Here is a 14,674-nt window from a genome sequence, read left to right as displayed (position 1 = left end):
AAGTTGACAGGCACACAATATATACAGATTTAATCTGTGACAATAACACATTATATGGCGGAAAGTTTAACACTACTGAAACTAAGTTGGCATTAATCCTAACTAGATTGTTATAAATTAAGATGTTAATGTAATCCCTAGAGAAACCACAAAATATATGTCTGAATAAAGACCTGTATGTGAATGTTCATAGCATTTTTATCATAGCCCCAAAGTGGAATCAAACTAAATATCCATTAGCTGAAGAATGGATAAACAGTATGTGATATATCCATGATGGAATATTATTTAGCCATAAGAAGAAATGAAGTACTGTTAAATAACACAACCCTGAATACTTTATGCCAAGCAAAACACAAAAGGCCACATACTGAAAAGAAAAAAAAGGCCACATACTGTATGATACCAATTATGTGAAATGTCTAGAACAGGCAAATCCATAGACAGAAAATCGATTAGCAGTTGCCAGGGAAGGGGAGAGAGGAGAATTGGAGCTAACTGCTAACAGGTAGAGGGTTATTTCTTTATTTTTTTGGTGTGATGAAAATCTTGAATTAGATAGTGGTGATGGTTGCACAACATAGTGAATAGACGACAACCACTGAACTGTGTGCACTTTTAAATGGTGAATTTTATGTTATGTGACGTGCGTCTCAGTAAAAAATGCTACAGAAAGCCTACAGCATATATCACATTTAACAGTTAAATAAAAGAATATATAATTTTAATAATGAAATAAAACTTTTAATAAAGAAAGCTTTTTTGAGATTGCAAATGAAACAAAGATACTTATTATATCACTTTTATTCTACATGTACTAGAGATCCTTAGCACAAAAGAAAAAAAAAGTGTAATACTCAGAAAAACCGTTAAAATTATAAAATAAATTTAGCAAGGTTGCAGGACACAAGGTTATTATACAAAAATCAATTGTATTTCTATATAGCAAATATAATTGGAAAGTGAAGTTTAAAAAAACAATATCATATATAATGTCATCTAAAAACACTAAATGACCAGGAATATTTTTTTAAACGTGCAGTATATACACACAAAAACCTGTAACACATTAAAAATAATTTTTTAAAGACCTATATGAATGGATTTATTTATGGGTTGTAGAGTCAATACTGTCTGGATGCCAGTTCTTCCAAAATTAATCTATATATTCAATGTAATCCCAATTGAATATCTAAGCTGAATAATTTGTGGAAAATGGCAAATTACTTTAAAAATTTATATGTAAGGGCTTCCCTGGTGGCGCAGTGGTTAAGAATCCGCCTGCCAGGCGACGTGGGTTCGAGCCCTGGTCTGGGAAGATCCCACATGCCGCGGAACAACTAAGCACGTGTGCCACAACTACTGAGCCTGTGCTCTAGAGCTACGAGCCACAACTACTGAGCCCACGAGCCACAACTACTGAAACCCGCGCGCCTAGAGCCTGTGCTCCGCAACAAGAGAAGCCGCTGCAATGAGAAGCCTGCGCACCACCAGGAAGAGTAGCCCCCACTCACCACAACTAGAGAAAGCCCACGTGTAGCAACGAAGACCCAACGCAGCCAAATATAAAATAAAATAAAATAAAATAAAAAAATTTATATGTGAATGTAAAGTGGCAATCTTATAGGAGGAAAACTAAGTTGGAAAATTACTATACCAGATATCTAGTACATAGCTACAGTAATTCAGATTGTGTGGTATCAGCACAAGCATGGAGAAATAGATTAATGGAACAAAGCAGAAAGTCTAGAAACAGACCACATGGTTATGGACACTTGTTCTATAATAAAGGTGGCATTTGCAGAGCTGTAGGAAGCAGTCTTTTCTTTAACTGGTATTGGGTCAGTTGGTTTGGAAAACTTTTGAAAAAATATTAAACTTGATCATTACTTTACAATAAACACAAAGTCCAGGGGATTATGAATCTAAATGTAAAAAGTAGAATACTAAAGCTTCTAGAAAAATTTGGAAATATCTTTATGACTGCAAAGTGGGAAAAGATTTCTTAAACACAACACAAACATCAAATAAAGGAAAGGAAAAGACTGATGACTAAAATTAATAACCCTGGTCATCAAGACACCATTAAGAGAATGAAAAGGCAAGCCAAAGTGGGAGAAAATGTGCAAAGATTCACTTCTGAAATACACTAAAAACCTCTTTACAAATCAGTAAGAAAAAACAAAGGCAACCCAATAATAAAAAAAGACTTGAAAAGGCATTTCACATAGGAGAGTATCAGTGTCCAATAAACATAAGAAAAAGTGTTTAAACTTATTCATCAAAGGTTATACAAATTAAACCATAATTAAATATGACTACACACGTAACTCTAGGGTTAAAAACATAAAAGACTTGACCCAGTGTTGGCAAGGATGTAAAGTAATTGAAGTTTTCAGATCCTGTTGCTGAGCTATAAATTGATACAAACATTGAAAAAAAAAATTCAGAATTATTTACTGAATTATTATTATTTTATTAATAAAATAATAATATATAATTATATATATTTATATATAATATAATATATAATATAATATATTATTTATAATTACATATAATATATATAAATATATATTATATTATATATAATTATATATTATATAATCATAATTATATATAATATATAAATATATAATATATTATAAATAATATATATTATTTATAATATATATAATAAAGTATATATAATATAATATATATTATATTATTAATATATATTAATATATTGATATAAATATAATAATATATAATTATATATTTATATATAATTATATATATAATTAATATTATTTTCTGAATTATTCAAAAAAAATTCAGTATTATTTACTAAAGCTGACCCTGCAACTTAACTCCAAAAATAGAAATTTACACATACGTGTACTGAAAGTACAATAGTGTGCAAAGGAAACTTACTCATTATAGTCAAAAACTGGAAACATCAATCTCCAACAAAAATAAATTGTGCTATATTTCTAAATGGATTATACAGCAATGAAAATGAACAAATTACCACTACACACAATAATGAATAACTATCACAAATACTATATGAATAGAGGAAAGCAGATGCAAAATAGTACATATGGAATGTGTTATGGACTGAGTGTCTGTGTCCGTCCCCCCATCCATATGTTGCGATCCTAACCCCCAATGTGATGGCAGTAGCGGGTGGGGCCTTTGGGGGTTCCTTAGGTCATGAGGGTGGAGCCCTCATGAATGGGATTAGTGCCCTTATGAAAGAGACCCCAGAGAGCTCTCTCACCTCTTCCACCATGTGAGGACACAGCAAGAAGACTGCTGTCTATGAATAGGAAGAGGGCCCTCACCAGACACCGAATCTGCCGGCATCTTGATCTTGAACTTCCCAGTCTTCAGAACTGTGAGAAATAAATGTTTGTTGTTTAAACCACCCAGTTTATTATATTTTTGTTACAGCAGCCTGAATGGACTAAGACAGGACGATTCCAGTTATAAACTTCAAACAGCCGGAAAAACTAATCTATGGTTAGAAGTCAGGATGATCATTATCTTTGTAGAAGAAAAGAAAGGTAGTGACCAGGATGAAGCATGAGTGTGGCTTCTGGACACTGGCAATGTTCTATTTCTTGATCTTGGCAATGGTAACTTGATTTACCATGTGACAGTTTACTGAGCTGTACATCTATATTTTATGTACTTTTCAGTATGTATTTTACTCAATTAAAACAAAATTTTAAAAATTTACCTGTTTTTTCTGTGCTCTGTTTCTATTTTCCAGCCAATCATCCATTTGTTCCTCAATTTCTTCTATAGAAGTTCCATGATCATAAGATTGAATATATGTACTTTCTAAAGGTGTATATACAGGAAATTCAGGTTTTGGTTTTTTTACTTTAACTTTCTTCTGCTCTAAAAAAAAAAATGTTTAAAAGAACCAATCAATAACATAATAGCTTCTAACATTTTATTCATAGACCATTCTTGAAAGAACACATAAATATATATTGTTCTTTCATCAAAATAGAATTGCTTTGCTATAAATAGTTAGCTGTAAAGTTTTATTGTGCCCTATCCACTGCATTGTTTTAAAATAAAACTCACGGGTGCTAATGATAGAAGATTATGATATAACCATCATATCAATTTGTATATATCTTTAGTGTTCAAAGTACTGTTCATGAAACATTTCATTATGGCATAGTGAAAAGAGCCTGGTCATTAGTGTTTTAATCCTACCTTTACTATCTAATAGTTGCACAATACTGGGCAAGTAACTTAACCCTTAGAACAAGTGTCCATTTTCTCTTCTGTAAAAGGGAGCTACATCTAACCTCATAAAGTTGATGTGAGGAGAATTATATATCCCCTAACATACTACTTGGCAGAAAATTAGCTATTAATGGTATACATTCATCTTTTCAATATTTCACAAATGCAAAATATAACCTGGCAACATCAAGGGTAGTTATCAATAGATACTTATCAATTGGCCTCTCCATTAAATCCCTTTCTGATTAGAAAGTTAACACTGAGAAGCAACTTCACTCTTGATTACTACTGTCAAACTCATCCATCCTTATAACCATATCTTCTCCATCCTCTATGTATCTGTTATAATACTAACGTAATAAAATTAATATGATATTGGCATATGAAGAGACAAATTCCTAGAATAGAACAGAGAATTCATAAATGTTTCAGTTCAGTGGGAAAAGGATTTATTAAATGATGCTGTCACAAATGAATACCCATTTGAAAGAAAATTGGACACAACCTTACAATATATACCAAAATAAATCCCAGTTGGATAAGAGACTTGACTTTAAAAACCAAAACAATAAAAATCTTGCAAAAAGAAATCTAAAATACTACCTGTACTATTTAAAGGAAGACAAAATCTTAACTAAGACTGAAAACCCAAATGCTATATAAAAAAAAAAGATAAAAGAATAAACAAATCAAGAGAGAAATAACAGATTTGGAAAGATCATCTACAATTCAGAGTACAAACAGAAGCCTGATATACAGAATACATAAAGAGATCTTATAAACTGACAAAAGGATAGGCAGCCCAATAGAGAAAAATGGCCAAAAATAATGTGCATTAAGAATACAGGGTTGGGCTTCCCTGGGGGCGCAGTGGTTGAGAGTCCACCTGCCGGTGCATGGGACATGGGTTCGTGCCCCGGTCCGGGAGGATCCCACATGCCGCGGAGCAGCTGCGCCCGTGAGCCATGGCCGCTGAGCCTGCACGTCCGGAGCCTGTTGCTCCGCAGCGGGAGAGGCCACAGCAGTGAGAGGCCCGCGTACCGCAAAAAAAAAAAAAAAAAAAAAAAAAAAAAGAATACAGTGTTATGGGAACAGTTCTACTTAACAAGGCTGTTACCTTTCTAGAAATTACATGGTATCTAATACCATATTTTATCCTCTACTGCTTCAGTACCTTTATACATCCAGGCTTTTGAAATGGTGACTTAAAAAAAAAACAAAACACCCTAATACCAAAATAGGAAATTAGTAACTTAAATGATATATGAGTCTAATTTCAAAGTATAAAAACATAGTGTCACCAGAGTACAATATGAGCCCAAATAGGAGGCCAGGTTTTCTTGTTTTTCAAAATTGTTTTTCAGAAAAGAGGAAGAAACCGTATAAATGACTCCTTATGGGGACTTCCCTGGTGGCGCAGTGGTTAAGAATCCGCCTGCCAATGCAGGGGATACGGGTTTGAGCCCTGGTCCGCGAAGATCCCACATGCCGCGGAGCAACTAAGCCCGTGCGCCACAACTACTGAAGCCCGTGCACCTACAGCCCATGCTCCACAACAAGAGAAGCCACCATGATGGGAAGCCCGCGCTGCAATGAAGAACAGCCCTGCTCGCTGCAACCAGAGAAAGCCCACGTGCAGCAATGAAGACCCAATGCAGCCAAATTTAAAAAAAAAAAGATTCCTTATGAAGTTGGTCATATTACTCAATTTTTCACAATTTCTTTATTTTGAGCAACAAATTATTGCTAAGGGAAAATACACATAAACTAGAATGCAGTTTTGGTTGCTTATAGAGAATCAGTTATAAAAAGGAAGCAAATAAATTTGGTTTATTTCTGGGGTGTTGATCACAATTGCAAGTATCTGAATCTTTTAAAATATGCATTTAAAAAAATCACTTAAAAAAATAATACAAAACTTCCACTCCTGGAAAAATGAAGAAGTACTTTTTCATAGTCCTCTCACTAAGAAAAACTAAAAATTCTAAATGTTATATATGAAACAAACAGAAGAATAATCTGAATGTTGGAGAGAAGACAGACCAACTAGGAATGGCAGGACCCAATGAGCACCAAGGTGGTAACTTCCCTGGGTTTCTTACAGCCTCATATATCCCAGACTTGGTCCCAGGGAGGCTTGCAGCCTAAAAACACTGAAAGGCACAGAAATAATAATGGTAATATTAAAAAATTTAAAAAGCTTTCTCTTTCCAGCCAAAAGGACCAGAAAAGCAGCAGCATATCAAGATAAACTTTTAGATAATAACCGATCTACTTCAGGCAAACAACACAGAAAAAACTATGGCCACACCCCACCCCCATGCCAGCGAAGGCTAGTGGGAAGCCTAGACTTCTGCCATAGTGAGGCTGTAATGAGGCACCCCAACCTCAGGGTGATGTGGGAGAAGGCTGTGTAAGAAGCCAAGCTTTCATGTCTGCTGAGAGGTGATGTGGATCCCCCTTCCCATGTGGGAACAGCAGACACTAAGTTGGTAGTCTGGGTTTCCAAATCTACCCAGGGATAGTAGATTTGGAATAATGAGGTGTCCCTCCTCCTCCCTGCCAGGGTGGTTTCAGAGGAAGCCTAGAGGGCAATCAGGGCTTTCACAACTGTCCAGCTGAGGCACCCCTGCCCCCCACAATGTCAGAGGAGGCCAGGTGGCGAGCAGTAAGGCTGGGGTAAGTGGAGACCTACTGGCAAGCAAGAGCACCCACACCCACCCAACCCTGAAAGGATTCACAACCAGCCTCCCCCTCAGCTGTAATACATGTCATGAAGGGAACCTGGAATTCCACTCCTACCTGACTGTAACAGGGCAGCAGCCCTCCCCTTTCCACTGCTAGGCTTTGTTAGAGAACACCAGGTAAAATAGAGGATTTAAATAAGATCCAGAGTCTTGTAATACCTGAAATGTCCAAGTTTTAATAAAAAAAAAGTCACTCATCATGCCAAGAACCAAGAATATCTCTATTTGAATGAAAAAGATAATCAATAGATGCCAACAGATGAAAGAGACATCCAAATTATCCGCCTAGGATTTTAACACAGCATATAAAAATGGTCTGACAAGCAATAGTACACATTCTTAAAACAGAGGAAGAAATAAAAAGTCAACAGCAAAGAAACAGAAGATATACAGAAGAACCAAATAGAAATACCAGAACTGAGAAGTATGCTAACTGAATTTGGCACATTTTTCAAGTGCAAAATGCAAACAACTGTCAACTCAAAATTCCATATTCAGTGAAAATATCCTTCAGGAATAAAGGGGAAACCAAGACCTCTGCAGACGAAGGAAAACTAAGAGAATCTGTTACCAGCAGACCTATCTGATAATAATGGCTAGTTATCTGAACAGAAAGGAAATCATAAAAGAAAAAAATCTTAAAATAGCTGGAAGGAGAAAGAACAAGAGTAAAAATATGGGTAAATACAATAGATTTTCCTCCTCCTCTTGAGTTTTCTATGTTATATCTGACAGCTGAATGGAAATTATAACATTCAATATATGTAGAGAAAATATTTAAGACAGTTATAAGTGGGAGACATAAATGGATGTAAAGTGAGGTAATGTTTCTATATATCACTTGAAATGGTAAATTGTTTACACCAGTAGATTGTAATAAGTTATGTATATATAACATAATACCTAGAGCACCCACTAAAAACGCTATACAAAATAATATATTAAAAAAACACTATAGGGCTTCCCTGGTGGCGCAGTGGTTGAGAGTCCGCCTGCCGATGCAGGGGACACGGGTTCATGCCCCGGTCTGGGAGGATCCCACATGCTGTGGAGCAGCTGCGCCATGAGCCATGGCCTCTGAGCCTGCGCGTCCAGAGTCTGTGCTCCACAACGGGAGAGGCCACAACAGTGAGAGGCCCGCGTACCGCAAAAAAAAAAAAAAAAAAACAACAACAACACTATAGATAAATTCAAATGGAATTCTAAAAAGAAAAACATTCTAGTAACCTACACAAGAAAGCAGAAAGAAGAAAACAGAACAAATAGAAAACAAAAAATAAAATGGCACACTTAAGCCCTAATATATCAATAACTACATTACAGGCAAATGGTCTAAATACACCAATTAAAAGATAAAGATTGGTACAGTGGATGAAAAACCAGGACCTATGTATATGCTATCTACAAGAAACTTACTACAAATTAATCAAAACATTAATCAAAAGAAAGCAGGAGTAGCTAATTAATATCAGGTAAATAGAATTCAGAGCAAAGGAATTTACCCAAAAGATGCCCAAAGCAAGCAGAAGAAAGAAAATAATAAAAATGAGAACAAAAATCAATGAAACTGAAAAGAAAAGCAATAGAGAAAAATCAATGAAACAAGGAACTGGATCTTTGAAAAGATCAATAAAACTGATATACATCTGGAAAACTGACCAAAAAAGTGAGAAAACAGAAGTTAGCAGTATTTTAGCACTGAAACTGGAGAAATCACCACAGGACATGCAGACATCAAAAGGATAATAAAGTGAACAACGCTAAACACACAAATTTGACAATTTGGGTGAAGCTGACCAACTGCTTGAAAAATACAAACTACCTTAATTCAATCATTAAATAGATATATGAAATAAGATATTTGAATAGCCTTGTATTTATAAAGGAAATTTAATTTATAATTTAAAAACTGCCAAAAAGAAATATCCAGGCTTAGATGGCTTCACTAGAGAATTCTACCAAATGTTTAAAGAATTAACACCAATTCTACACAGCTTCTTTCAGAAAATAGAAGAGAAGACTTCCCAATTCATTATATGGGGGCACCCTGATACTGAAATCATACAAAGACAGTACAAAAAGAGAAAACTATAGACCAGTATCTCTCATGAATATAGATGCAAAAATCCTTCACAAAATATGTGCAAAGAGAATTCAGCAATATATAAAAAGAATTATATACCATCATGGTATTTACTGTGGGGGGGTGCAAGTGTGGTTCCATATTCAAAATTCAATCAGTGTAATCCACAACATTAACAGGCCAAAGAGGAAATATCACAAAATCATATTAATTGATGAAAAAAATGTACAAAAATTTAACAAAATTCAACACCCAGTCATGATTAAAAACTCAGAAAACTAGGAACAGAGGGAAACTTCCTTAACTTCATATAGGGCATCTATAAAAAACATACAGCTAGCACCTCAATACATAAGGCAAATACTAACAGCCATAAAAGGGAAAATCGACAGTAACACATTCATAGTAGGGGACTTTAACACCCCAATTTCACCCATGGACAGATCATCCAAAATGAAAATAAATAAGGAAACACAAGCTTTAAATGATACATTAAACAAGATGGACTTAATTGATATTTATAGGACATTCCATCCAAAAACAACAGAATACACATTTTTCTCAAGTGCTCATGGAACATTCTCCAGGATAGATCATATCTTGGGTCACAAATCAAGCCTTGGTAAATTTAAGAAAATTGAAATTGTATCAAGTATCTTTTCCAACCACAACGCCATGAGACTAGATATCAATTACAGGAAAAAATCTGTAAAAAACACAAACACATAGAGGCTAAAAAATACACTACTTAATAATGAAGTGATCACTGAAGAAATCAAAGAGGAAATAAAAAAATACCTAGAAACAAATGACAATGGGGACACAACGACCCAAAACCCATGGGATGTAGCAAAAGCAGTTCTAAGGGGGAAGTTTATAGCAATACAAGCCCACCTTAAGAAGCAGGAAACATCTAGAATAAACAACCTAACCTTGCACCTAAAGCAATTAGAGAAAGAAGAACAAAAAACCCCCAAAGCTAGCAGAAGGAAAGAAATCATAAAAATCAGATCAGAAATAAATGAAAAAGAAATGATAGCAAAGATCAATAAGACTAAAAGCTGGTTCTTTGAGAACATAAACAAAATAGATAAACAGCTAGCCAGACTCATCAAGAAAAAAAGGGAGAAGACTCAAATCAATAGAATTAGAAATGAAAAAGGAGAAGTAACAACTGACACTGCAGAAATACAAAAGATCATGAGAGATTACAAGCAACTCTATGCCAATAAAATGGACAATCGGAAGAAATGGACAGATTCTTAGAAATGCACAACCTGCCAAGACTGAATCAGGAAGAAATAGAAAATATGAACAGACCAATCACAAGCACTGAAATTGAAACTGTGATTAAAAATCTTCCAACAAAAAGCCCAGGACCAGATGGCTTCACAGGCGAATTCTATCAAACATTTAGAGAAGAGCTAACACCTATCCTTCTCAAACTCTTCCAAAATATAGCAGAGGGAGGAACACTCCCAAATTCCTTCTACGAGGCCACCATCACCTTGATACCAAAACCAGACAAGGATGTCACAAAGAAAGAAAACTACAGGCCAATATCACTGATGAACATAGATGCAAAAATCCTCAACAGAATACTAACAAACAGAATCCAACAGCACATTAAAAGGATCATACACCATGATCAAGTGGGGTTTATTCCAGGAATGCAAGGATTCTTCAATATACGCAAATCAATCAACGTGATACACCATATTAACAAATTGAAGGAGAAAAACCATATGATCATCTCAATAGATGCAGAGAAAGCTTTTGACAAAATTCAACACCCATTTATGATAAAAACCCTGCAGAAAGTAGGCATAGAGGGAACTTTCCTCAACATAATAAAGGCCATATATGACAAGCCCACAGCCAACATCATCCTCAATGGTGAAAAACTGAAAGCATTTCCACTACGATCAGGAAGAAGACAAGGTTGCCCACTCCCACCACTCTTATTCAATATAGTTTTGGAAGTTTTAGCCACAGCAATCAGAGAAGAAAAGGAAATAAAAGGAATCCAAATCGGAAAAGAAGAAGTAAAGCTGTCACTGTTTGCAGATGACATGATACTATACATAGAGAATCCTAAAGATGCTACCAGAAAACTACTAGAGCTAATTAATGAATTTGGTAAAGTAGCAGGATACAAAATTAATGCACAGAAATCTCTGGCATTCCTATATACTCATGATGAAAAATCTTAAAGTGAAATCAAGAAAACACTCCCATTTACCATTGCAACAAAAAGAATAAAATATCTAGGAATAAACCTACCTAAGGAGACAAAAGACCTGTATGCAGAAAATTATAAGACACTGATGAAAGAAATTAAAGATGATACAAACAGATGGAGAGATATACCATGTTCTTGGATTGGAAGAATCAACATTGTGAAAATGACTCTACTACCCAAAGCAATCTACAGATTCAATGCAATCCCTATCAAACTACCACTGGCATTTTTCACAGAACTAGAACAAAAAATTTCGCAATTTGTATGGAAACACTAAAGACCCTGAATAGCCAAAGCAATCTTGAGAACGGAGCTGGAGGAATCAGGCTCCCTGACTTCAGACTATACTACAAAGCTACAGTAATCAAGACAGTATGGTACTGGCACAAAAACAGAAAGATAGATCAATGGAACAGGATAGAAAGCCCAGATATAAACCCACGCACATATGGACACCTTATCCTTGATAAAGGTGGCAGGAATGTACAGTGGAGAAAGGACAGCCTCTTCAATAAGTGGTGCTGGGAAAACTGGACAGATACATGTAAAAGTATGAGATTAGATCACTCCCTAACACCATACACAAACATAAGCTCAAAATGGATTAAAGACCTAAATGTAAGGCCAGAAACTATCAAACTCTTAGAGGAAAACATAGGCAGAACACTCTATGACATAAATCACACCAAGATCCTTTCTGACCCATCTCCTAGAGAAATGGAAATAAAAACAAAAATAAACAAATGGGACCTAATGAAACTTCAAAGCTTTTGCACAGCAAAGGAAACCATAAACAAGACCAAAAGACAACCCTCAGAATGGGAGAAAATATTTGCAAATAAAGCAACTGACAAAGGATTAATCTCCAAAATTTACAAGCAGCTCATGCAGCTCAATAACAAGAAAACAAACAACCCAATCCAAAAATGGGCAGAAGACCTAAATAGACATTTCTCCAAAGAAGATATACAGACTGCCAACAAACACATGAAAGAATGCTCAACATCATTAATCATTAGAGAAATGCAAATCAAAACTACAATGAGATATCATCTCACACCAGTCAGAATGGTCATCATCAAAAAATCTAGAAACAATAAATGCTGGAGAGGGTGTGGAGAAAAGGGAACACTCTTGCACTGCTGGTGGGAATGTGAATTGGTTCAGCCACTATGGAGAACAGTATGCAGGTTCCTTCAAAAACTACAAATAGAACTACCATATAACCCAGCAATCCCACTACTGGGCATATACCCTGAGAAAACAAAAATTCAAAAAGAGTCACGTACCAAAATGTTCATTGCAGCTCTATTTACAATAGCCCGGAGATTGAAACAACCAAAGTGCCCATCATCGGATGAATGGATAAAGAAGATGTGGCACGTATATACAATGGAATATTACTCAGCCATAAAAAGAAACGAAATTGAGCTATTTGTAATGAGGTGGATAGATCTAGAGTCTGTCATACAGAGTGAAGTAAGTCAGAAAGAAAAAGACAAATACTGTATGCTAACACATATATATGGAATTTAAGAAAAAAAAATGTCATGAAGAACCTAGGGGTAAGACAGGAATAAAGACACAGACCTACTGGAGAACAGTCTTGAGGATATGGGGAGGGGGAAGGGTGAGCTGTGACAGAGCGAGAGGGAGTCATGGACATATATACACTAACAAACGTAAGGTAGATAGCTAGTGGGAAGCAGCCACATGGCACAGGGATATCGGCTCAATGCTTTGTGACTGCCTGGAGGGGTGGGATAGGGAGGGTGGGAGGGAGGGAGACGCAAGAGGGAAGAGATATGGGAACATATGTATGTGTATATCTGATTCACTTTGTTATAAAGCAGAAACTAACACACCATTGTAAAGCAATTATACCCCAATAAAGATGTTAAACAACAACAACAACAACAACAAAAAACCATACAGCTAACACCCTACTTAATGGTATAACACTAAATGCTTCCCCCCTAAGGTTTAGAACAGAGGAAGGATGCCCTGTCTCCCCACTCATGTTCAACATAGTTCTGGAAGTTCTAGATAGCAAAATATGGCATGAAAAGGAAACAAAATGCATACAAATTAAAAAGGAAAAAAATAAAATTATCCCTATTGTCATACTGACATGACTATCTACATAGAAAATGCAAAGAATCTACATAAAAATTCCTAGAACTAATAAGTAAATCTGAAAAGGTGCAGGATACAATATCTACATACAAAATTCAGCTGAATTTCTTTACTTAAAGTAAACATTTGGAGACTGAAATTAAAAACCCAATACCATTTAATCACTCAAAAAAAAAAAAAGAAACAGATGTAAATCTAAGAAGATACATACATGATCTGTAAGCTAAAAACTACAAAACACCAAAGAAATTAATGAAGCTATAAATAAATGAAGAGATATATTCAACACAGTAAATAGGTCAATCCTCCCCAAATTGATATACAAGTTTAACGTAATTCGTATCAAAATTCCAGCAAGATTTTTTTTTGTAGATACACACAAGATTACCCTAAAACTTACAACGGAAAGGCAAAGGAACTAGAATAACTAAAACATTTTGAAAAAGAAGAAGAAAGTGGGAAGAATCACTCTACCTAATTTTGAGATTATTGTAGAGCTGCAATAATCAAGATTTCATATTTGTAAACCACATATCTAAAAGAGGAATCATTTCTAATTCTATTGATTTGAGTCTTCTCCCTTTTTTTCTTGATGAGTCTGGCTAGTGGTTTATCTATTTTGTTTATCTTCTCAAAGAACCAGCTTTTAGTTTTATTGATCTTTGCTATTGTTTCCTTCATTTCTTTTTCATTTATTTCTGATCTGATTTTTATGATTTCTTTCCTTCTGCTAGCTTTGGGGTTTTTTTGTTCTTCTTTCTCTAATTGCTTGAGGTGCAAGGTTAGGTTGTTTATTCTAGATGTTTCCTGCTTCTTAAGGTGGGCTTGTATTGCTATAAACTTCCCCCTTAGAACTGCTTTTGCTGCATCCCACAGGTCTCCATTGTCATTTGTCATGTACCAAAATGTTCATTGCAGCTCTATTTACAATAGCCTGGAGATGGAAACAACCTAAGTGCCCATCATCGGATGAATGGATAAAGAAGATGTGGCACATATATACAATGGAATATTACTCAGCCATAAAAAGAAACGAAATTGAGCTATTTGTAATGAGGTGGATAGACCTAGAGTCTGTCATACACAGTGAAGTAAGTCAGAAAGAAAAAGACAAATACCGTATGCTAACACATATATATGGAATTTAAGAAAAAAAAAATGTCATGAAGAACCTGGGGGTGGGGCAGGAATAAGGACGCAGACCTCCTAGAGAAC

General features: G+C 35.3%; 1 protein-coding gene across 1 annotated transcript in view; it reads right to left on the bottom strand.

Moving 5' to 3' along the window:
• Positions 1-14,674, bottom strand: part of DNAJC1 (DnaJ heat shock protein family (Hsp40) member C1) — a 207,602-nt gene that overhangs the window by 84,128 nt on the left and 108,800 nt on the right. Inside the window, exon 8 of the mRNA XM_030837139.2 lies at positions 3,728-3,891. Coding sequence (XP_030692999.2) covers positions 3,728-3,891 — 164 coding nt within the window. The remainder of the gene's footprint in view (positions 1-3,727; positions 3,892-14,674) is intronic.

Source organism: Globicephala melas, chromosome 2 (genome assembly GCF_963455315.2).
Source record: "Globicephala melas chromosome 2, mGloMel1.2, whole genome shotgun sequence".
NCBI classification, from domain to species: Eukaryota; Metazoa; Chordata; class Mammalia; order Artiodactyla; family Delphinidae; genus Globicephala; species Globicephala melas.
This window is presented reverse-complemented; position numbering and strand designations above follow the sequence as displayed.